Below are 25,303 nucleotides of genomic sequence, written 5' to 3'. Positions count from 1 at the left end.
CCCACAGACACCCATCGCCCTCCCAGGGCTGACACCGCTGCCTGCACTGACTGCTTCTTGCCCTCATCCTGGAGCCAGTTACAGCCCGACCCAGATGAACACCCAGGAATTTGGGTGTTCATCCCCTCCTCCCCTTCCTTTCCCATCAGAGCAGGACACAGAGAACTCAGTCTCTTCTCTTTGGATTAAAATAATGCGGTTACAGAGAAAAGCCCATGAAATGGCAACGGCAGAAATCCCAGCACGCTATCACTATGATGGGTCTTCAAAATAAATGCACAACCTTCCACACGAGCCTATAAATATCAGCCTTTTCAGTGCAATCACTTTATGAATAAGCTGTAATGCAATATTCCATTTGGGCTCTCAGACAAAAGGACAGCATCCTACTAGCACCAGCTCTCTGTCACTGCAGTTTTCAGAAGAATAATTGGATTATAACCAAGTGCGAGTTTCTAGTCCCAGTTTCTCTCAGGCCAGGGAAGTCACTCTCTGATCTGTGACAATGGGAATGGGAAGGAAAGAGCAGAATGAGCCGAGCTGGGGGCAGGGGAGGGGACAGCTGAGGGCTCCAGCAATGCAAAAAGCACTTCGGTGGATAATGAGGTTTGTGATCCAAATAAATAATTAGGCATATTGGGAAGTGCCAGCAGTGAGAGGTTACCCGTTGAAGCCTAACACCTGCTCATCTTCAGGGTGTGAAAGGACCAACCAGCCAGGGACACATGGGGAAGAGGGAGCTCCCAGGTCAGGTTGGTCTTCACCAGCTGCCAACCAACAGTTTCAGGGCGATGACAGAAGGGGAACTTAGAGCCAAGGGCAGTATGTCCGCCAGGCCTCCTTGTCCTGCAGACGGCAGAGACACGGCAGAGGTGGGAGACCTCTTGTCAACCTGGTACAAAGGGGTACGACCAGTGCTCAGATACCGGCTGTCCCAGGACAGGATGGCAGTGCCTCTCGCTGCAGACATCATCACCCCAAGGAGCCCATGTCCTGACAACAGCGGCTGTGTCCCCTGTCCCAGGCCGCTGCCTGCAGGTCCCCGTGCAGCAGTGGGGTCTGCACCGCCCGTGACACCTGTTCCTGCCCGCTCCTGCCCGCACGGGGGCCGGGGCCGAAGCAGCCGTCGGGTGCGGCGAGGAGCAGTGGCGGAGGACCCGCGGAACGTTACGGAGGCAGGCGGGCACCTCTCGACCGGCGGGACGCGGAGCCCCGCGCAGCCCCGCGGAGCGCGGGCGGCTGTTTCCCGCCCTGCAGTGACACCTGGCGGGGACCAGCGCGGGAGGAGCCGGCGGCGGCGGCCCCGGCCCCGAGCATCCCGCTGCGCCCCTTCCCCGGGCGGAGCCCGACGGGGCGGCCACGGCCGACGGCTCCGCGCCGCGTCCCCGCGGGTGCGGGCGCGGCGGTGGGAGCGGCCGCGGTGTGCGGCGGCGGGGCGGTGGTAGGGGCAGCCCCGCCGGCGGTGGGCAGGAGCCCGGAGGGGGCTGTCCGACGTGCCCTTGCGGAGGTGGGGGTCGGTCCGGCCGGAGCGGCGGCTCCGCGCCTCTGACTCTGCCCAATGAGAGCCCGGAGCACGGCGGGCGCTGTCAATATTTGGCCACGGCCCCCGCGCTCCCATCCCCAGTGCGTCCTCGCCCTCCGCGCAAGGACCTCTATGGCCCGGCCCGGCCCCGCCGCCCGCCCCGCGCCACTCGGGGGGCGCCGGCCCCGCTGAGCGCCCCGGCCCGGGACCCCTCGGGGAGCCCCGCCGCTGCCGCCCGGCCCGGCCCTGCCCTGCCGCCCCCCGCGCAGCAGCATGTGCCTGGGAGCGGGGGCCCAGCCGGGGCTCGCTCAGCATCGCGGAGCCGGCAGCCGCGCCGCGGGACCGTGACGGGCAGTGCCCCCGAGGGGAGCGCGGGCAGGACCCCCCTCCCCGGTCATTTCTCCGTTTGGACCCCGCCCCGGAGAGATATGCTCAGCCCAAACCGCCTGGAAGCGTCTCCTGGGATTGCCTTGGCCCCCGGGCGTGCGGAGTGCGGAGCCTTCCCTCGGACGGCGGGTGCGGCCCCGCGGCTTTGCCTGCCCCTCGTCCTCCTGCTACTCGCCCTGACGCCCCGCGCCGACTCCTCGTGGTGGTGAGTCCCCGCGACGGGTTCGCCGCCCCGACGGTCCCCGGGCTGCCGCCGGCGGGAGCTGCGCGCTGCCCGGTCGCGGGATGGGGAAGCCCGGCCAGGAGCGCAGCGAGCCCCGCCGAACCGGAGCCCAGCGTCCGACGTGCGGCCGTGGGAGCCCCGCGCAGGGCAGCGGAGCCAGCAGGGATTGGCCGGAGCTTGCACGGTCTCCCCGGTTCCCCCCGGGAGCATCGCGGGTCCCGGCTGGGAGTCCCGCGGCTCGGGGCTGCCCTCGGCTCCACCTGCGCGGCTCCGGCGGCGGCTCGGGCTCCCGGGGAAGCGCGGCGGGCGGAGGGGGAAAACCGCCGGCGCCCCAACCTGCCGCGGGGCCGGTGCCGGTGCTTTCCCCGGGGCGCAGCACCGCCGTGCTCCCCGGGCATCCCCGCGCCCCGAAAGCGCCGTCGCCGCCCGCTTGCCCCCGGCGCCGGGAGACTCCGCGGCTTCCGCCGCATCTGCCGGGGAGCAGAGCCCCACAAACCGTGACCCCCTGAAAGCCACGCCGGCCCAGGCAGCGGCAGGGTTAGTCCCTCGGTAGGGTTCGTACCTGCGAAGCGGTAGCAGCGAGCGGCTCCCCTGATCCACCCGCTGCAATCTCGGGATCACGCTGGAGCTCCCAGATCCCAACGGGCTGCGGTATTGCCCCGCGCACTTGTACTATAGCTTCTCATAAGTTAAGAAGTTGCTGGTCTCCCTCATTCGGATGAGGATCTGCAACAGAGAGAAATGATGCCATAGAAAATACCAGCCTTTTAGAAATTGATCTCCTCCTGTCGCGATTCCTATAACAATTAAAATTCTTGTATGCAGAATGAGAGCAATTAGGAAAACAAGGACTGTGAAGTTTTCCAAGCTGCTTCAGTAGTTCAATAACACTAGAGGAAAAAAATAGTTTGCTGCAGAAAAGTTCTCAGTGTCCCCCACCCTATAAAAGTCCTCTCTAATCTTGTGCAAATCACTGTTCTTCACACCTATCTCATCATCATTAGCATCCATCGTAGCGGATGGAGCAGAACTTAATCAAATTCAATGCATCTGCCACAGAAAGAGAGCAGTCGTTTCTGGAATTCCTCGGCTACTGTGGAGCACATTGCGAGGGCTCGGTACCACTTAGTAGTCATGCCGATAACACAGGTATTCCTAGCGTTTGAGAGCACGTCTGGGCGTGTGGCAGCTGTGCCCACGCTGGCACCCCTGGGAGAGCGATTCCAGGGTGAGGAAGGTGAATGGGAAAGCTGGGGGGGAGCGGGGAGCCCACGGGAGATGCTGCTCGGGCAGCAGGTTGGAACCAGGCACCAAAAAGGTGGATTGTTTGGGGAGCAACTTCTTCCAGAGGGCAGCACAGGCTTCTGGGGAGCACGGGTAGAAGCTAGCCAGACCAATGCCATCACCGGCCATGCCCAGAGGAGATCTCCTCATCAGCCCACGGGGAACTGAAATCCCCGGGCAAGAAAATGAATCACTATCAGTGTGGATCAGGTTGATACAAGCGCTGGCCTGGCTTCCAGATCTCCCCACCCAGCAGGGCAGGTGAAGACAGGACGGCATCTGTGCAGGTGGTGATGTTGCTGATATGCTAAAAGCTGAGGAAGGAAGAGTCTTTGGGCAGCAGAGAAGTTGGATTATTTCACTTTGTTACCAAGGAGGCAAAAGAAGTGGAGGTTTGTTAGAGCTGAGGAGTGGGTGTGTGGGGTAAAATAGCTGGAAAAAGATGAGGTTTAGAGTAGTCACAGCATCTTCTGCCCAGAGCTGGGCAGTGGTGGCGACACACTTGGGTGCTGGCTGAGGGGTGAAAATTCTTTCTTTAGGAGGAGTGTGAAAAACACCTATTTTCCTTGCCGTTGCACCCCACTTCTCCCCACAACGACTCCACCGCGGTGTCTGCACTAATTCCAAGCGCACGTCTCTTCCCAGCAAGCAGGAGGAAAACCAGCCACGTTTTAAGCCTCGGTAGCTGTGGCTTATTTGGAGGGAGCTCGATTTAGCTCCCGCAGCAGTTTGTGTTCTCAGCTTGCAGACAGCTTTTCGGCCAAGGGAGAAATGGAACAACACTGAACATTTTCAGCAAGCAGAATTGGTCTCAGGGACCTTAAGTACGTAACTTAAAACAAAATTAGAACCCAGACACATTAAACTCTAAAGTTCACATTTTCAAACGTACTTTCTCTTCTGTAGACCAGAGCATTCCTAAGAAAAGCCCTCATTGAAGCAAGTTGTGTTCTGCTTGGACCTGTCAGTTCCGATAAAATAAAACGTTTAGTTGAAATCGTATTTTACTGAAAATGGTTTCAACCAGCTGTGGTTTGGGAAAAAGTTATTCAGTGATTTGCATAGGTTTCCAAGCACATCTCTAGCACTACTGATATTGCAGTAAATACATTTGGTGGTGCATCATCGTTCCTTATTTTCATTATTATTGCCAAATTCTTCTAGGGATTCACACACAATAAACTTTTGGAAAGAGAGGAAATGCTTCTCATTTTCAGAGCTGACTTTTAAAGTAGATTCATAGAAAAAAAAATGGGTCAGTTCTGATCGCAGTACATGGAAAGGAAATATCAACCAAATGTTTCTTCTAAACAACTGCAAATTATTAATTTTCAGTGACGTCAGGCGCGGGCCGCGCCGCCTCACAAAAACGCCAGGAATTGGTGAACTTTGGTGCTCAAAAAGAGTGGCCGTGGGTACGTGTGTGTGTGCTCGGAGCAGCGTCCGCACGGGCAGAGCGGACGGGCTGGGGCTGGCACTGGCGAGCAGCATCCATGCAGAAACGCTCCCGAACGGGAGAGCATCACTTAGCAACAAAATACCAGCTGAAACACAGACGGAAAATTAAGAAGGAATGCAACGGGAAAAATCCCTAAATCCCGTTTACACTTGAGCGTCGTGCAGGGCGGGCGCCCGCCTGGCAGGGCTGTGCCCCGTGCTGCAAGAGCCCCGAAAGCGGCCTCAGAAATTCCTTCCGAAAGATCTGGAAGATTAGATGAATGTTGCTTATAAACATAAACTGTGCAATAAACAAACTTGGTGTAAATAACTAAGTAGAGTTTACTCGCTATTGAGAGCCCCGCTGGCTGCTCTGGTGTGGAAAGCCATTTTAAATTGAAGGTTTGGTTAAAGAAAAATGTACACAAAGCCATATGCACACACACCCCTGTACCCCACCCTCACACATACCCACTTGCCTGCGAGCCCACATGAACCCCTCCAAGCCCCTGGCGCACCAAATCCTCATTAGCTAACTTGTTTATTGCTAACCACAGCCCTTGGAAACTACAAATATTTAATTTCATCTGGCATTGGAACAGATGGGAGGCATCAGGCTCCCAAAGAGATAAAACAAATCTGTGGAAGGAAGGCTAGCGCAGGCTTGGGGAGTGTGCAGGAGCCCGGCAGCCACGTGGGGCTCTTCAAGGCATCGGTGGGTTCTGGGGGCTCCTGGCAGAGCCACCACACCCCCAGATGGACACTCTTGAGGATGCTCTGGTCCAGAGTGAGGCAGCCACCCCACTCCAGCTCCCCTACTTGGCCAGGGAAGGTCTATGCTCATGGGCAGGGAAAACACACCAAGGGCAGGTCATAGAATTAGAGAATAGTTTGAGTTGGAGGGACCTTCCCAGCACCCCCAGTGCCCCCCCTGCCATGAGCAGGGACATCTGCACCAGCTCAGGGTGCTCAGAGCCCCGTCCAGCCTGGCCTGGGATGTCTCCAGGGATGGTTCATCCACCACCTCTCTGGCCAACCTGGGCCAGGCTCTCACCACCCTCAGGGACAACAATTTGTTCCAAAAGTCTGGCCTGAGGCCGTGAAGCAGGAGCACCCATTGCACCCTCCATGCTGGAGCAGTCCCCGGAGCTGGTGTCGAGCTCTTCCCAAGGACTTGGCAAGGACACCCCCACTGCAGGGGACTGAAGGGGACATTCCCACCATGACGGGCAGGGTGGCCCAGTGCTCCCTCCCGCAGCCCTTCCTCTCCCTGGTTTGCCATTTCATCGTGACACCAGCACCGGGTCCTGGTCCAGATGCAGTGAACGGGCACAAAGAGCGATGGAAAAATCGAGCCACACGTAGGTGTGGATATAGGATATAAGAGAGAGGGGCTCATTTAAACAGGCATCACACCGAGGTGTGTGGGAGGGGAAATAGCATCAATAGGAATGTTTGAAATTAAGCCAAGGGAAAGACAGCTGCCTGGAGGAGCTCCACAGCCCGGCGGTGTAACCCTCGGGGGTGCACGGGGGGGTCACCGCCTTCCCTCCGTGCCAGCCTAAGCAGGGCAGACCCAGGAGAGCTCTTCTAGTAGAGGGTCAAACAGCTCACGATCTCCGAGGACCACACGTCAGTAGCTCCCAATGCCATCCAGCATCCACGAGCCCTTCCCTCCTCCATGAGTTCTCCCACTGCAGGGCAGCTCCCTGTCCAGCCGGTCTCATCCCCAGGGATGTCACAGGTTGGGTACCAGGGGGACTCGCCACCTCGAAGGGAGATGATGCGCAGCGCTCGGGGCACAGCGAGTCTGCGGGGGCTTCGCACTGGCTGGACGTCTGTTGTTGCTGAGCACTTTGCGTGGCAATAAAAGCAGGAGGTCAGCGACCAGGAAGTCTTTATCCCCAGGCGCTCCACAGCTCCGGCTGTCCAGGCAGCCGCGCTTTGAAAAATCAGCTTTAAAGTAATGTCAGACTGACGGGGAGTGAACCCTGTGGCCTCTGCAGCAGCCCTGGTGTTCGTGGTTGGGGTGTATTGAACAGATGGGTTCTCTCAGTCATTCTGCGCCGTTATAATAATCCTAATTGTGTTTCTTAGTTCATTTTTCATTAGGGTCACTTTCACCTATAGGAAATCTTTCTTACAAAGAAATGCAGAAGGAAAAAGTCATTCTGCTCTCCCAAGCTCATTAGCTTTTCCTATTACTAGTTCCGATTTCAGCAGTGCCTGCAGCCCAGCAGGACATGGGTGCTGGGCCAGGTCCTGGAGAAACACGCAGGCTCTGCCCTGAGCCGCTGGCACCAGCACACAAGATACGCCACAGACAAGAGAAGAATGATCCACCCCACTTTACCTCCAGAGAACTCTCTTACCAACCCACCTCTTAGCAAAGTGCTTTGAGATTTTGGGAGGGGAAAAAAATATACTTAAGGATAAAGCATATTTTTGATGAGCAATTGGTATTGGAAGACCACCAATAACACCTCCGAGGAGCAGCTTTCACTCAGCGCTGAATGAGATTTTGGCCATTATTGCCGAAGGCACTGGAGTCCTTTTCTCCCTGTGCTTTTATAACCTCCCACCTTCACCCTCCTCCAGCTCCGCAGCAGCCTGAGCGCTCCGGGGCTTTGCTGCTCACCCGATACATGTTCTGTGCACACCGTATCTCACCTTTGCACATCGCAGGCAGAACAGACTGTGATTTCCACGTCACTCTTGATACAAGATGCAGCTATCGAACCCTCCCACGCCAGCCGAGGGGATGGCAGGGCAGCGCTGACCGGTGCAGGGCAGGGAGCTTGTTTGGGTCCAGCTCCTGGAGCTGCAGCATCTCCTGGACATTTCAGTCCTTCCCACAGGATCCGCATCCCACTGGCTGCAGATGAACCACCGAGAGGGGACTCCGACAAGGTGCCAAAGGCAGATAACTGGATGTACAAGAAACAGAAAGATCACAGTGCAGAAAATGAAAAATATGTACCTTGAATGGCACTGGTAGTGGCTCAGCATTATGATATTAAAAATTATTCAAGTGAGACTAACACTCTCAACATACAGAGTAGTGGCTCTAAGTGAGGAAATTAGGACTATTAATCATTCCAAGGCGTTAACAATTCCAGCAGGCCAGGATGGCCACATTCCCAGTGGCGCTTAATAAAATACTGAGGGTTTATAATAATAAAATAATATCTCAAATGTCTATAGCACCTTGCAACCCAAAGTGCTTTGCAGTTGGCTATAAATTGTCTGCCCACAGCCAGGGAGGGCAGAGGAAGGAAAGTGCAGCATCCTTGGGAAGTATGCAAAGAACTTGAAGAGGTGAAATGCTGCCAGGTACATTGGAATTTGCTCTTTATCAGGCAAAGAGGCAGGGATGTTGGATTTGATCCTATCAAAACGAGGTGTCCCAATAGCTGGAGAGGCTATTCAAAGGCTTTCCAGCCTTTCACCAAAATACAGATGAGTGAAACTCCATGAGATGGGAAGAGAACAGAAGCCAAGATAGTTTGGCTCCCAAGTTGATCTTTCAGGACTATCAAAGTGACCACGAGAGCAATGGGGAGGTGAATCAGGTTTCCCAGGGGATGGACTCCAAAGCCTCTGATACCACCAAGAATCCAGACCCCATTCTCATCTCAACCTCAGCAGCAGAAGTCAGCAGCAATGCCGCTCTGTGCAAAACAAGCTCAAGGACCTGGAGAAACCCCCAACACCACCAATGATGGTGGAGCCTAAAGCAGCACCAGGCAGCCCATCCTGGAGGTGTTTTGGGGAGCAGAAGTTTGCAGTTGACCACAGAACAATGGAACCAGTGCCAAGGGGAATGTCCTGAGCTGGGATCGAGCCCAGTTCCAGCTTGGTTTGCAGGAATCTGATGATACCGATGGAGTGGCTCAAAGCTCCACGTTTCTTCCAAACAGCACTGAGGTTATTTGCCTGAGTGATATGAGGTGGGAGAGATAAGTGTGCCAGGCAGGTGGTGGCCATCAGAAGATACAGAATTGAGAGGCCAGGAACACCACCTTGGTGCTTTTCTTGCCTGTTTTTTGTTTTGTTGTTGCTTTATATGTGGTTTGGTCAAGTCCAGAGCCCCCAAGTGCTCCTCTATCCACCCTCACACAGCAACAGGCTGCCCGCATCTCCCCACTGCCAGTAACAAAAGGGGGAGCCCATTGGGAACCCCCAGGAGCAGTTGACATTGCCAGGGGTCCAGGGATTTCAGCTGTCCAAACTGTCTTAACCAAGCTGAGAGCAGCCTGCCCTCGCTGGGGAGAGGTAGCATCATGAAAGGCAGATTCTCAAGCTGAAAACATGTTAGATGGGATGTCAGAGCTGAGCCTGTTGCCTGTGCTGAGGCTCGTCTTCAGGCTGGAGAAGCATCTGTTGATGATTTCAAAGCCATCGTGCTGACCAGGTTCATGGCGCTGTGTCTGGCCAAAGCATCTGCATTCCACTGCTGCATTCCACTCTGCGCTTCTGTCCCTGCTCTGCCGCCAAACAAGGAGCTACAAACAGTTTGCAAAATGTCTTTGGGATCCTCGGGGAGAGAGAAGCCACAGGAAGGAGACCTGTTAACCTGCCATCATTTTGCAGCCACGAACCCTCTCTGCATGAACCGGTGATGGTGAAGAAGCTTTGTGTCTCAGCATGCCACAGCAGCGGGCCTGCCTGGGACGTTTGCCCTGCACCAGGCAGATTTATAATGAAGGGAGAACTGAATTCCCCTTTGCAGCATCCCCCTGCTTTGGCCTTTAGAACTGTGGTTCCCTCTGACCGCTGGTTTTGCAGAGCAGCCCCTAAGCCGCTGTGAACAGCCTGGTACTCCTGATGCTCTTGATCCCCCTACATCTGCGCTATGGCTTCTCCTGAGTCTTTTGGTCTTCCCTATTAAAGAGCTCAGCAACCAGGAAGCTTCATCTGCTGTTTTGGGGCCAAAAGGACAGTTTTTGGTCCAGAAAAAAGAATTGCAGCACGTTGAAGATGAAGGAGGAGTGAGGCATACTGGGATCTGATCCTTGGGACAAGATGCAGCAGATCCCAGGAATTGGCAGCCCACATGTAACCGCGGGGATCCCATCCCAACCCGCGGGAGCTGCACGTCCAGGGAGGAGAGGAAAGCTCTGGGCTCTTGAGACGTTCACCAGAGCAGTTGGAGCTGAGGGCAGAGACATGACATGGGCCACACGGCTCTGCAAGAGCTCCCTGAGGAGTCTGAAAGTCCTTTAGGAAGCCGGGCAGGCTCTGGTGGGAAGTGCGGGAGCAGGACACATCCAGCACGGAGGCAAACCGAGGAAGGGGGTTTAGCACAAAATGCACGCTGCCAAGTAAATAGACGCGTCTGCCTCTGATTTGCATGTTTATCTTAGAAGCAATTTAGGTTTCGCCTTGTTTACAAGAGTCGAAGTCAGCAGACTCTTAGAACAAGAACAACAACTGGGAGCCAACATGTGACAGTTGTCTCCTGTTCCCCCGGCGCTGGCGGGCGGTTGGGAAGAGCTCGTTTTGGCTGCACCGGTGAATGTGTCTGGGTGCAACGGATCCCTCGCAGAGGGAAGGAAGGCTGGTGGGGAGCGGGGAGTGCTTTACCTGCAGATTCCAAAAGCACTTACCTTTGTAATGTGGAATCCCCGGTCTCCGTTGCTGCTGCACAAGTTGGTCCTTGCGGGTTGGCCAAGGTCCAGTGTCACACGGGGTGGCACAAGGATTCCCGCAGCACCGCAGCTCGCACCCAGCTCCTGGCAGCTGAGTTTTAGGAGCAAACGGGAAACATAGCAAGTTTGTGGTTAGAGGCCGATTTGCAAGAAGGAAACTCTGCAGCGGGGTTGGTGTGAGCCTGAGCGGAGCAAACAGCTCTGCCCTGAGCAGGGAGGTGACGCGGGGGCTTCACAGACACTGGGTGAGCATCCATGGACCCCCATTATTATTATCCCCACATGCACATCATTATTAACTCCAAGCTCCTCGCTGCAAGCTGCTCCTGCCTCCCTCCTTCTGACCATGCAGAAGCCCCGGCCCGAGCAGCTTCCAGCATCAGGAGCGGTTCCCTCTCACAGACTTTTCTGAACTCAGGGCTTGTGTGGTTTGGTTTGTTTTCTGCTAGAATAATGTCGATTCCCCAAGAGTCCAGCATTTCACAGAAATCTGCCACTTCCAGCGCAGCTTCATTTTTTAAAAATGAAGTTCTGATAAGGCAGCTGGGGACTTCTCAGAACATCCATTGTCTTTCCTATTTCAGTGCTTTTAAAATGTCATAGATTTTTAGAAACAAAATGGGAAGGGATGCTTTAATCAATCCAAAACAAATGTTTGGGTTTTTTCCCTCCCAAAGTTCTGCTTGGCACAATTTTCCTGGTGTTCCTCGTCTCGCTCCATTTCCGAGTAACTGAACCCAACTGGAGCATTTCTCACGCAATGGAAGATCTCTGTCCCGCCGAGATAACCGCAGCCTTTCCAAGACACATGAGGAATTTTCCTCCGTGTTGTGCCATGCCACTTGCCAATGCCCCAGCAATCACGGGATGGATTTCAGTCCATAATTTCTAATGGAGACCTGTAGGTACCACAGCAAATCTGCTGCTTGTTTGCAGCCAGAAGCAAAGGGAGACGCAGCCACCGACCCCAGTGCGGGTCTTGGACCCTGCACGGCGAGGTCGTCCCTTGGCGCTCGTTGCCCTTCACCCTTCTCTCCTTCCGCTTTCTCCTGCTGATAATGTTTGCTCTGACCTGGGTATTTGGCAGGAGAATTAACGAGAAGTAATTAGCTGACAGTGTGAAAAAGGGAGTGCCTGGTGTTTATCTTGTCTGGAGGGTTTGCCTTGATCTCAGTCTCCCAGGGGATGGGGTCAGTCTGTGCTTTAGCTGCTGGCTCCTCTACCAGCATGTCCCCAAGGCCAGCCCTGCATGCACCCCCTGCTGTGCCCAAAGGCCAGTGCCACAGCTCAGCAGCGCTGGAGGTGGCCAGGGTCACCACAAAGTCCCTGCTGAGCTGGCCCTTCAGAGAACGTTTGACCTTTTCCAGCTTTCCCAGCATCTCTCCCCTCCAGCAAAGGGGACCTGTGGCTGCTCCTCCATCCTGCGGCACCGCAGCCTTGTCCCAGCTCTTGGCAGGGACGTGCCAGCTGTTGCCCATCCTTATGGGGACCAGGCAGAATGAATTCAGGGCTGGGATACCCCTACCATGCATCCCCATGGGATCTCAGCATCCCCACTCAAGCCCGCTGCCCTGTGTCATCGTCCAGCTGGGGAGATGCTCCTGTGCCCTGTCCTGCTCACCATGGGAAGGAACCGGCCGCTTTCATGGCCCAGCACAAGTGTGGCAATTAAAACATCCACAGCCAGCATTGTTTGACGATCTCCTGGTGACTTTCCTTTTCCTAAAGGGCTTCCACCATCTCCCGTGTCCCCTGCTGCAGGATCAAAGGCTGACGAGCAAACCTCTGAAAATAATGCTCACTGGCCCTGAGTTGGGCTTGCAAAGCCATGGGGAGCCGGGTTTATTATCCTCAGCTCCAGCCTGAGATGACCTTGTGCTTCTGCCAACGTTTAAACAAAATATTTTTTAAGAAAAGGGAACAGATCCCGTTGCTTTCTGTGCTTGGAGGGCTTTCCTGAGCCTGCGAGCTCTCTCTGGGGCTGATAGAAGTGATAGAACATGGCTACAGAGAGACAATGAAATATTGCCCAAGCTTATTGCTTTTCATTATTACTAAAGGAAGGTTCTTCCAGTCTGGGGGGGTTGGAAAAACTGAATCCCACCCAAACCTCATCCCTTCCAGCCAGAATCACGCTCTGTGGCAAACATCATCCCCCAGCACAAGCAGCCGCTGCCTGGCTGGGGCTGACCGGGATGGAAAATTCCACGTTGCCACATTGTCCGGGCTGGTGCGAGGCTGCGGGCAGAGCTCGGGGTCCCCCCCCGCCGTGTGCGTGGAAAGCTGCCCGTGGGGCTCAGCCAGGCTCCACCAGACTGTTGTTTGCACATTGTCTTTCTGCTCCAAGCTCCCGCCAAAGGGAGGGGACCGGGATGCAGGCGGGGTACAGGCGGGACAGGAGACGCAGTGTGGTTCTCCCAGTTATCCAGTGTCAGGGCACGATCGTAAGCGCTCACCAGTGCAGGAGATGCAGGGGAATAACAGCGTGAACCAGGACTGCAGCAACAAGAGGTGAAACCTACTCCTTTCACCCCTGCCAGAGCATGGCGTGGGTGCCTGTGCCATCCACCAGCGTTCCCACCGTGTGTCCCAGTGAGCGTGCAGACAGGAGACATAGAATGATAGAATCTTTCAGGCAGAAGAGACCCTCAAGATCAATTCCAACCATTACCCCTGGCACTGCCCCATGTCCTGAGAACCTCGTCTCCGTCTGTCCAACCCTCCAGGGATGGTGACTCCAGCACTGCCCTGGGCAGCCTGTTCCAATGCCCCACAGCCCTTTGGGGAAGAAATTGTTCCCCAAATCCAACCTCAGCCTCCCCTGGCGCAACTTGAGGCCGTTTCCTCTGCTCCTGGCGCTTGTTCCTGGGGAGCAGAGCCCGACCCCCCCCGGCTCCAAGCTCCTTTCAGGCAGTTCAGAGAGCAAGAAAGTCTCTCCTCGGCTCCTGTTCTCCAGGCTGATCCTGCACCAGGCTCAGCTGGGCTCCATCCTGCTGTGCTCAGCAGGGCCGGGCTGCAGAGCGAAGCTGGGAGGGAGGGGAGGGGGCTGGGAGGGAGGTTTTGCACATCAGCAGGTTCCTCTGCTGCCACCCCAGAAGCTCACGAAGATCCCAGGCTCTTGGGGACATGATTCCCCCTGACTTGCAGCACCCAGAGCTGGCTGGGTGCTGGGGAGACGACGTTCTCCACGGGGCCCCTGCCGCAGCGACGCGCACACAGAGCAGAGCTTTGCCCGCCTGGGATTATTTTGTTAAACACAAAGGCCAAAGCCCAGCGGCTGTGATGGCTCAGCAGTGCCCTGTCCCTGCGTCCTGCCCCTCTGACCCACAGCACCCACCACACAGCGTGTTCCATCCCCGGCCCCCCTTGCTGAAGAGATGCTGCAAGGAGGGCACATCCCTGCCAGGGGGAGACCTTTGGCAGAGCCCAAAGCACCTGTGACACAGCTAGAAAGACAAAAGGGAAAGGTGGGCTTCAATATAAGACCCCCCCGCTCCAAGCATGGTGAGGACCTGGGGAGCCAGAGCCCTGTACCTGCCTCTGTGGGCAGCAAAGTAACAGCATCATTCTCTCTCGCAGGTACATTGGGGCGCTGGGCGCGAGGGTGATCTGCGATAACATCCCCGGGCTGGTGAACAAGCAGCGGCAGCTGTGCCAGAGGTACCCCGACATCATGCAGTCGGTCGGGGAGGGAGCCAAGGAGTGGATCCGGGAATGCCAGCACCAATTCCGGCACCACCGCTGGAACTGCAGCACCCTGGATCGGGACCACACCGTCTTCGGCCGGGTCATGCTGCGAAGTAGGTTCTGCCCCATTCCCTTCCCACCACCGTGTGCCTTGTCTCCCTGGGAGGGTCTCTCCTCTGGCTGGGATGCTGTGCCCGGTGGCTTGGGTTACTCCTTTAGGAGAGCTTTGCCTTTCCCTGTAAATTAATCAAGCGCTAATGGGTGCAGAGCAACTGCGTTTGGAATAGCTGCACCAAATGAGATGGAGCAGGGGGAGCACTGGGGGAGAAGGGGGAAGGAGGAGACACCTCCAGAGAACAGGCTCGTATGTAAACAGTAATGGGATATATAAATATTTGGAGAGCAGGGTTGGCCAGGACTCAGCGATTCACGTGGGAACTGGCTGTTCCCTTGCATGGCAAGGGAGGCAACCAGAGCCACAGCTCCATCATCGCCTCGGGCGCCACGGTGGAGCAGGAGGGACCATGGCACAAACAGCCGGGCACAGACCCTGCCAGGAGGGACCTTCCCACTCCCGGTGAGGGACAGATGTGACGCAGGCAGGGATGTACCTGAGGAGCAATGAGGAAAGGTGTGATGGTGACAGGGATGGGGATGGTTCCAGAGCAGGAGCAGCATCGTGGGCTCCAGCAGCGAGCGGACCCCAGGAGCCTCAGGGGGAGCCCCAGCACTGCAGGACAGATGCCCTGTGATGTGCCGGGGCGCATCCAGCCCCAAATCAAAGGCGGCTGGGAAGAGCCGGGAGCAGCTCATATGGAGGACATGTGAGACGGAGCCGGGGAGCGGGGCTTGCTCCCAGCTGGTGGGGGGATGGGGCAGCAGATCCTGCATCCAAACCCCCCGGAGGAGCTGGCTGGAGGGAAAGGGGCTGGAAGCGCAATACTCACCCTGCCGTGTTGCAGCCTGCCCGGTCTCAGCCTCTCCATCCCCACGACAGCACCTTTCCTCCTGCCGGCATCCTCTCCACGCAGAGGATGGGGAATGATGAAAGCTCCTCGCCACAGCCCCATCCTGCGAGGCCCAAAGAGAGCTCTGCTGCCTTTGAAGTTGCTTTCAAAGGCTCTCAAAATGAAGACGAACATGGTTTTGATTTGCAGCTTCTTTTACAGCGTTATAAAAACAGCTGCGAACTTGAACCGTAGACATAAAATAGCAGGCGGCAAGCTGTGCCACGCGGGGAAAAGCCGAGCCCGGCCGGAGCTGGCGCCAGCTCCCGCGCTCAGCATCGCCCTGGGAGGGAGGCGGCCCAGGCTGAAGGGTGACAGCTGGTCCTGAGCCTCAGCACCCACGGGCACCCACCGCAGCGTGAAATTCCCCTTAATCTGGAAGGTGGCAGGGAAGCTGAGGCCGGGCTTGGTGACCAGCAGAGATGGCTCGACTTGGCTTATCCATACGCAGGATGGTCTTACCCCCAGCTGCAAAGGTGACACCTTAGAACCACAGAATCATTTTGGTGGGAATAGACCCTCAAAATTAACAAGTCCAACCATTAGCCCACCCCTGGCACTGCCCCATGTCCTGAGAACCTCATGTCCATCTGTCCAACCCTCCAGGGATGGTGACTCCAGCACTGCCCTGGGCAGCCTGTTCCAATGCCCCACAGCCCTTTGGGGAAGAAATTGTTCCTAAATCCAACCTCAACCTCCCCTGGCGCAACTTGAGGCCGTTTCCTCTGCTCCTGGCGCTTGTTCCTGGGGAGCAGAGCCCGACCCCCCCTGGCTCCAAGCTCCTTTCAGGCAGTTCAGAGATCAGAAGGTCTCCCCTCAGCTCCTGTTCTCCAGCTGAACCCCCCAGGTCCCTCAGCCATTCCCATCACACTTGTGCTCCAGCCCCTTCCCCTTCTCTGAACTCACTCCAGCACCTTTAGGGCTTTCTTGGCGTGAGAAGCCCAAAACTGACCCCAGGATTCAAGGTTTGTCCTCAGCAGTGCCCAGCACACACGCAGTGCTCTGCTCCTTGGTGCACGCTCACTCCCCGTGCCCGTTTCTCTCCCCGCGGCAGGCAGCAGGGAGGCCGCTTTCGTCTACGCCATCTCGTCGGCCGGGGTGGTGTACGCCATCACGCGGGGGTGCAGCCAGGGGGACCTCAAGGCCTGCAGCTGCGACCCGCTCAAGAGGGGCCGCTCCAAGGACGAGCGCGGGGAGTTCGACTGGGGCGGCTGCAGCGACAACATCAACTACGGGATCCGCTTTGCCAAAGCTTTCGTGGATGCCAAGGAGAAGAAGGTGAAGGACGCCCGGGCGCTGATGAACCTGCACAACAACCGCTGCGGCAGGATGGTGAGTGTAGCCTCCAGCATCCCATCGGGACCCCCCGGCAGGGGAATGGATGGGGGGGGCAGCTTGGGGGTAGGATTGGAGCCCTGGGTGTCCCCAAAGGGCAGGTCCTGCTGCAGACAATAGGGCAGGACCCTACTCTGCCTTCCCAGTGCCTCCCTGCATGGGGAACAGTCTGCAGGGGTGGCAGGACCCCACTTTTGCCCCCAGGATGCACCCTCACTGCTGCTGGCATCAGTGACAGCAGGAATGGGTCCGTGGTACGCAGCACCCCTCTCCCGTTAGGAGCCCCATCCCGCAGGGCTGATAAGCTGCATGAGGGATGAACAGACCCAGGAGCGATGCCGGTGCCCAACCGGTCCTCACAACATCCCTCTTCCCACAGGCTGTGAAGCGTTTCCTGAAGCTGGAGTGCAAATGCCACGGGGTCAGCGGCTCCTGCACACTAAGGACTTGTTGGCTGGCAATGTCAGATTTCCGCAAAACGGGGGATTACCTGAGGAAGAAATACAACGGGGCCATCCAGGTGACGATGAACCAGGACGGCACGGGCTTCACCGTGGCCAACAAGAACTTCAGGAAGCCCACCAAAACAGATCTGGTGTATTTTGAGAACTCACCTGATTACTGCGTGATGGACAAGTCGGCAGGTAAAAACTAAAGCTCCACCCATTGCCCAAAAGCAGCTCTTCCTCCCCTCCAACCCATGGCGACTCCAGCACTGCCCTGGGCAGCCTGTTCCACCACCCAACAGCCCTTTGGGGAAGAAATTGTTCCCCAGATCCAACCTCAACCTCCCCTGGTGCAACTTGAGGCCGTTTCCTCTGCTCCCGGCGCTTGTTCCTGGGGAGCAGAGCCCGACCCCCCTGGCTCCAAGCTCCTTTCAGGCAGTTCAGAGATCAGAAGGTCTCCCCTCAGCTCCTGTTCTCCAGCTGAACCCCCCAGGTCCCTCAGCCATTCCCATCACACTTGTGCTCCAGCCCCTTCCATTCTCTCAACTCGCTCCAGCACCTCAAGGGCTTTCTTATCATGAGAAGCCCAAAACTAAACACAATCTTACCGCTGCTCTAACTGTGGGGTGTGGGGTGAAGAAGCATTTGAACGCTCTGACCCGCTCTCGCTTCCTTCTCCAGGCTCCCTGGGCACGGCCGGTCGCGTGTGCAACAAGATGTCCCGCGGGACGGACGGCTGCGAGGTGATGTGCTGCGGGCGGGGGTACGACACCCGCCGCGTCACCCGCGTCACCAAGTGCGAGTGCAAGTTCCACTGGTGCTGCGCTGTGCGCTGCAAGGAGTGCGAGGACACGGTGGACGTGCACACGTGTAAAGCGCCGAAACGGGCCGAGTGGTTGGACCAGACCTGAGGAGACGGGAACACCAAGGGAAGAATCCATTGCCACCCCCCCTTGCAACTTTTTTAAAAACCCTGTGCCCTGAGGGCCGTGACATTCTGGGAGTTATAGTTCAACTGCATGGCTTTTATTTAATTAATTCTGCGAAGCACTAAAGAAAGGACTACATTTCCCAGGAGGTACTGTGGACCCTTCTGTTTGCTCAGCAAAACTAATCCCGTACTTAGGAGGAGCCTGCAGTCCTTGCTTAAACTGTGAAACTGCCGTTGCCCCTTGTTCTCTTTGCAAAGGGACGGCGCAACTGAAACGGACTTGGAGGACCCATCGTCGGGATGCGATGGCTGAGGAAACCTGCACCTCCCCAGAGATTTTTATGTCGCAGCAAAAAAACACTAGTTCAGAATAATCTTGCAGAAAGCACTCTTGCTTTTTCACCTTTTTGCAAGGCCGGAGGAAGGGTGTTACGGACTGTGAGACAGCTCTGTGATACCCGCGTTAACCTCGAGCAGACCCAGCACCGCCGACCCCGCTGAGCAAGAGCGACCTGCGCACGAGGCTTCTCCCCGGCCCCCCGGCCAAGGCGACAAGCGGAGCTGTAAATTGGGACTGAAACCCGAGTGACTGCACAAAGACAAGGGCCACCCCCGGTGCTGGCAGACAGAGAGGGCTAGAGAAAGCAAACCAAACCTGTGAACTTCCCGGTAGGTTCTGAAGTCGACGGATACGACAGCGTCTCTGTAAAACTCACTTGTATGTTGTGTATACTGCTTATTATTTTAAGTCAAAATTCATTATAAACCTATATCAGAAAATGATGTTCTTTGCTTTTTGAATTCACACACACATTTCTTCTACCTGCCCGCAGCTCCCCTAAAGCACAGACCTCTCGTCCTGGGAGTTACCTGGTGTTTCCAGACACATTCAGCAGGTAAAACCCCTGGGGAATCCTCCATGAGCAGCTCCAGGACATCTTATGACATGGCACTGGGTGCCGGGTTAGCTTGCAAACCTTTCCCATAAAAACAACAACAAAAGACCCCAAACCAACCCCCCAAAGCTTAAACTACCAACTAAAATTGAAGCTGCAGAGCTGCCGGTAGATACATTACAGAGATCAACCCATCTAGAAATTTCCTCAGTTCTTTTTTTTCCCCCAACCTGGGCAAGTAATGATTACAAAGGTGCTTTATTTAATGTAACAGATATTTTATGCAGTCTGCTCAAAAGGTGTCAATCCATGCAAACAGGCAGTTGAACCTGCAAACTAAATTGATCCCCAAAAACCTTAATCATTGCAATTCCTGAGCATATTCTGACAGGTGCTTCCGCACTCCCTCCCAGAGCTGGGCTGTTTTCTCCCTGACACAGGAATAATGTTAATTTTCCTGATGTTGGTCGTCATTGGGCAGATGGATGCAGGTAAGGATGTTTCACACACTCAAAGCACGTTTTCAGAGTTCTAAGCCTACAACTACAGGAAAGGGCAAGTCAACAGTAACATTCACCCGTAAATAGTTTTAACTGGGCTCTGCTGGTGCTGCTGGAGGGGCTGTTGAAGCTCCCCAAGGAGTCGAGACGTGTGGGCAGAGGAAGCTGAGCAGGTGAAACAGCCGGGTCTGAAGGAAGGTCAAAGCAGCTTAAGGCAAAGAAGATTATTCTGGTCCTAAGCCACCCATGGGCTGCTGCACAAAGAGCATCTCTGAACGGGGATTTTACCCAACGGCCCTAGGAAATACTAGTTTAAGTGCTGGGAGAAAACCACTTTGAAAACTGCTTTGATAGGAACTGCTCAAAGAATTGAGAAGTCTGCCACGGGCCAGATTAGAGCAGCTTACTCTGTGCCAGACACCGCTGAGATGGCTCATGCAGAAAAAGGACCTTCAGCAGAGCTGTGGACCAGGAAAAAGGTGACGTTTTAACAGAGCTCTTAAAAGTTACAGGAATCCTACCTCCCCACTGCTTAACCTGTTTCTTGTAGAATTAAACCACCTCTCTTTTGAACCCTGGAGTGACTGAGCAGCACCTTTCGCCCTCACTGCTCTTGCAGAACTTGCACCCAAGCTGGTGTTTTCCTGGGGGGCTCCCAGCTCTTCCCCAGGCCATTCCCAGTCCTCTGAATTCCAATTTTCCCTGAGATTTGCTCCGTGCGGGCCGTGCTGAGGAATGCTGGCAGGTGAGGCGCAGGTCTGAGCCAGGCCAAAGGCATTTCAAGCCTGGTCCGTCAGCACGCACGCTGATCTACCGGGAAGAGCTCCCTCGTTTATCTTCATTACTGCTCCACCTACCATCAATTTACGGCAGGCTTTACGAAAACGCTGCCCCCTCGGCAATCAATCCAAGCCTCCCTCCTGCTCCCAATGCAGGGCACGCTCCATAGGCCGGGAGGGACCCAGTGCCCCGGGTCAGCCGTCAATAAACATTTCTTCCTCTCCAGAGGACTTTGGGAAGCGTCTTCCAGCAGAAATCCTGCTCCGGAGCAGATCTGCAGCCCCACCTGATGAATGACACCTTAATCAACGGCTGCTGCCAAAATACTTCTTCCCTTTGAATGCAGATGCTCAACGTTTTAAAACAAAGGAGAAAACTCCCGAGGACAGGTTTGTTTTGGGTTTACTGGCTTCATCCGTTCCCATATCATCACTAAGATGCTAAAACTGGATGCCGAGATACTAAAAGTGGATGCGTTCAGCGCTTTGTAGAACAACCGTAGCTGAGAAGACAACCCTCTGCATCTGCCTCCTCATCACAGCACGGCAGTAAATCAGAGTAAAAGCACCTGGGAGCAGGTACCAGCGTTACAGAGGAGGCACCACAATTACCTGGAGACAGCCCAAGGGGCTCGAGTCTACCCAACAGAAGAGCTGAGCGTTTCTTCCATGGGTGAAGCTAGGGAGGTTATTTTTTGTAATGCTCTTCTGTTATTTTGAATACAGTGTAGTAAAAAAGAATCTATGAAAGCCGGTCCACATTCAGGGCACGAAGAGACTTCAGAGTTTTACGCTGTCTTACCTGCACACGAAGCTTTGCTCGTGTACCTGTGCCAACAACAGACCTGCTGTACAGGTCCGGCTCCCAGGGACAGATTTATGGGGCATTTTAATATTTGCGTAATATCTGTGTGGGAGCTTTCCCACCCCGTGTTAGCGAAGGCGAGTCAGGGAGGGCTGCTCCAGCAAGCCGCAGGGGTTACTGCTCTGGAATTGCAGCTGATGAGTCAATGCAGGAGAATGCAATAGTCACATACTGTGTCACCCTGTTTTATAACTGATGATAGCCCACAGCCAAATTAGAAAAGAAATCAAGAGGTTCTTAAGAGAAGGGTCTGAGCTGATGAGGCCCTGGTATCATTGCTCAAATTCAACGCGTCCAGAGCAAAAGGAAAATGTCACTAGCCAGAAAGAACCCAAGCAAGAAGATCCCCGATGGAGAGACATCCTCGTGGTCGTGGATGCAGCCTCACTGATGCAACGAGTGTGGGTGTGTTATCCAGCGTTCCCCGAGGAGCAGACTCACCGAAGGGCCTTTAGCAAAAAGTACAACACAACAATCGAAGCTGGAAAGGAGGAAAATTCCAAGCACATGAGCAGCATCCCTGAGCACCGTCTTCTTCCTACAGTGCTGAGGGCAGTGGGGTGTGCTCAAGAAAGGGAGGAGGGAGACAGGAGACCAGAGACAGAGCTAGAAACTGAAGCTGCCTTTCCTCTGTTAAAGTTGAGTGAATTCAGGCCACACAAGACTGTACACAGAAGCCCACTGTGACCACTACTGTCAATGTGACCTGGTGTTTAGAGATTTTCGACACACAGGCAGATCAGAATAGCTCACACGTCACCTATACAGCCTTAATGCAGAAGGGAGGAGCGAGTCTGTCCGTTTTAACAGCAAAACAGGGCAAGCTGGGTACTGCTCAGAGGTTGGTGGGGTATGAACCCCATCTGCTCTCTCTGCACTTGCTACCAGCACTGTCCTCTGCTAAGAACACGGCCCCGCTGCACATCTGCTCCCAACCTCCACAGCTGGTTCCATTCCGAACCCTCCGCACAGCCTCACGTGGCTCCCAACCACACACCCCATATATTAGTAGCCTGGGAGGTGCATCTCCCCTCCGTGTGTCATCTCTGGGCAGGGGGAAGGGCAAAGTTAATTTATGTCTGTACGAGCCCTGTACGTACATCTCCTTCTCTCCAAGGGAGTTTGCTCTCATATTTAACCTCTTCAGCCTGCTGGCACCGGAGGCGGATGATGCAGTTTGTAGAGAGGTGCAGGCACTTCACTCTCCCCCTCCCCTTGGAATCTTCCTCTCACTTGTGGTCCTTGGGATTCACCCAATGTTTCTCCAAAAAAAAGAGACCTCAAGACAAGTATGCATTTAATAAGCAGTGAGACAAATAAGCTCCAGTTATCCCAGTAGAATTACAACACCAGAGAACAATTTTCTGCATTCCTCCGAAGGCCTGAAGGAACCCAATTGCCTGCTCTCAGCCTAAATAGGTACCAGACACCAAGTGCTCCATAAGCAAACAGAGCCCCCAAAGTGCAAAAATGAAATAAGTAAAAAGCTTCACGTTACATATAAACCAGCCGTTTGCACCTTGTTATTAATGGTCTTGACTATGACCTTTAAACCCTGCCTTGCTCAGAGTCATGCATCTACGAGCCTTGGCACCCTCACAACAATTCCAGGATGAGGAGCAGGAATAAAGAACCCTGGTCAGTGTCGGAGATGCGGGAAGGCAACCGGCCTGTAATAAACCTGGGCCGAGAACCACCCCAGAGCAGCAGCCGGGGCTAAGAGGTGACCACGTCCACTACACCTTTGTCAGCATAACCTGAAAAGCTCCATTGCCACATATACACATGCATATGAGCTTGTGAGGCATCATCTATCCCCAGTGTCAACGCAGGGTAAATAACTGCAACTCAGTCCCTAGAGGATAACTCTGATGTGGTTTATAAGGCCACATGAACTAGAGTTGCCTTCACCCAGAAATATTTATTAGTCTAAACTGCCTCACTGCTGCTTTAAGAGTTTTATTGTTATAAAAGCACCAATAGGCCGGTGGGAAACTCTACCCCATGAAAGCTGTTCAGTACGAAATCACCATCTCTGGAGGACACCGCCCTGCAATACCAGCCAGCCAACATTAGAAAGTTCTGCTTTGACAAGATAACAAATCATGTTTGCGGCATCTCTCCAGATACATATGCAATACAAGTCCTGATCCACAAACATCTTTTAGACACTTTCCAGTAACATCAGTGGTAATGCAGGGCAAATGCACACAAGAGTTTAGTTGCCCAACTGTCTCACAAACAATAGCTTTACTATCTGGTAACTCGTTCCTTCTTGAGATAACTTCTGGAAAAGTAAGAGGTTGGCAGGAAGCGATGCAGCATTCCTCCGCCTGGACATTCCGATCAAAAACCAACCTGCCATGACATGGTGAGACACTGTGAGCAACCAGCACCACCAAACACACAAGCAACAAATCAAACCTGCCCCAAATGCATCAGAGACTATAATTACCCTGTTTTACAAACACACCTATTAGCATCAGGTATGTAAATAAATGCTGATTTTCAAGTTCCCTGACTTTCGCTGGTTACTTGGAATGAAGTTTAAATTTGAGACACATACAGCCCCGTGGGAAGAATTTTGCCATTCCAGTGGCTCTAAGGTCATGGTTCAGGGAAATGGCAACAATCAACCGTTATCTGTGCTGAACCATAGTTGTCAATTTATATTTAAATATATATATATAAATATATATATATATACACACACACATACATGCAACTGAATTGCATGTGGACTGATCTGGTATTCCTATGGCATGGATCAAGTGGTCAGTCCCTGCTCCTAAGTGGCAAAGGAATGTTCCTATAAAGCACGAACCACCCTGCTAGAAATGAGACGGGGAGCTCCTCCTTCCTCCAGAACTTCGAGACGGGAAGATTCTCACGACACAGCCCGTTGCCAGCTCCACTTTCAGCGCAAGCCCATCCCCTTTCTGTTACTGTTATGTCAGGGGAGGACAGTGAAAGAAAGCAGCTCTTGGGATGATACATGGGAGGCAGCGCTTCATTTATAACCCCACACAAACGCTGGAAAATGTTCAACTTTAAAAAGCATTAGGTTGGTTACCTTATGGGCCCCTGCGGACTGAGAAGTGAAATTACACGAACACAACAGATCTATTAATCACCACGATGATTCCACGGTGAGAAACAGCCCCGATGGCATACGTTCAACTGGAAAGAAAGTTGAGAAAATGACCTAGTAGTAGTTAGGCAACTCAAAAAACTTTGGTAGTACCTTTCTGTAGGGCTCCCCTCTTGACTCCTCAATGAATTCAAGTATTTAACTTGGATTAAAGCCCAGTCAATAGAAATATACAGCGGAGAGTAACAATGGCATTTCTACCTAAACACATGAATTTCCTCCCAGCCAAAGTTACAAATAAGCAACACTCATATGAGATGCATAGGTGACCATCTGCTTCATAATACTTTGTTTAAAAGGTAAAGAAGGATTTGAAATAAGAAAAAATCATCCTCAGTCTTCTGTGTCAAGATGGATTATAGGTCAACTCCAATTGACCTGTAATTGATTGATTCAGGTATTATTTCAGAGAACAGAGTAGGATACAGCAAGATTACTCCATCCAGGATTCAGAAAATAGAATAATCTGCAACACCTTTGAAAGAAGCCACCAACATCACAGCTTCCACCAATCCTTCACAAAGATCACTGAAGTATGTAAAATCTCCCTACTTATTACGGGTAAGTATACGTGCTTTCTGTAAAATGTAAGATGACGGAGAACTTTTTATGAGCAGAGAATTAGCATTTCTCCGCAAGCCTGTGCTATTTTTACCACTTCCACTTTTCCGAAGCCTTGGCTAACACGGCTCTGCTTCCTCAATGCCGAGCAGCGGACCCGAACGTGAAAGAGGAGACATTTTCTCTAATGGGGGAGAGTGGAAATGGAGGTCACACCAATTACCTCAAACCACTTGGCCGCCACAGCCATCTTTTCACCTTTGCAGTAAACAAACCCTTGTGGCTGGTCCGCAGACGAAGCAATTTCTTCGCAGAGTGCTCCACGTTTTGGTTCTCCGCAAGTCGGGATATCAGCAACGACAGTACTTTGGGCTAACACTTGAAAGTTCAGGTCTCCCCAAAAAGACTCCCATGCAGATACCGCAACCACTTGGGGCAGTTTCAGAAACTATCCTGTTCTTCAAAGCAAAGCAGTTTGAAAGGATTAAATAAATATATAAATCTAAAGTAACAATATGAAATAGAAGCGTTTATACTACAATTTCCTTGCGTAATGCAAGCTCGTAGGATACGGAAGATCTTTGTTTGCACGCTATAGTCTATATTAAACAGATGCTTAAGAAGTCAACAAATTCAATGTG

At 53.9% G+C, this 25,303-nt stretch overlaps 1 protein-coding gene across 1 annotated transcript; it reads left to right on the top strand.

The window, feature by feature from the left end:
• Window positions 1-1,950: 1,950 nt before the first annotated feature.
• On the top strand, window positions 1,951-18,440 carry WNT2B (Wnt family member 2B; the record flags this gene model as incomplete). The annotated part of the gene is made up of 5 exons (XM_082069290.1): window positions 1,951-2,114; window positions 14,084-14,304; window positions 16,253-16,530; window positions 16,913-17,177; window positions 17,661-18,440. The coding sequence occupies 5 exons, from the start codon at window positions 1,951-1,953 to the stop codon at window positions 17,888-17,890; spliced, it is 1,158 nt and encodes a 385-aa protein (XP_081925416.1). The 3' UTR covers window positions 17,891-18,440.
• Between the last annotated feature and the right edge of the window lie 6,863 nt (window positions 18,441-25,303).

This window comes from Streptopelia decaocto (assembly GCF_964273445.1).
Source record: "Streptopelia decaocto genome assembly, chromosome: 19".
In the NCBI taxonomy this organism is placed as follows: Eukaryota; Metazoa; Chordata; class Aves; order Columbiformes; family Columbidae; genus Streptopelia; species Streptopelia decaocto.
The sequence above is the reverse complement of the archived record's forward strand: the minus strand, read 5'-3'. Positions and strand labels throughout refer to the sequence as shown.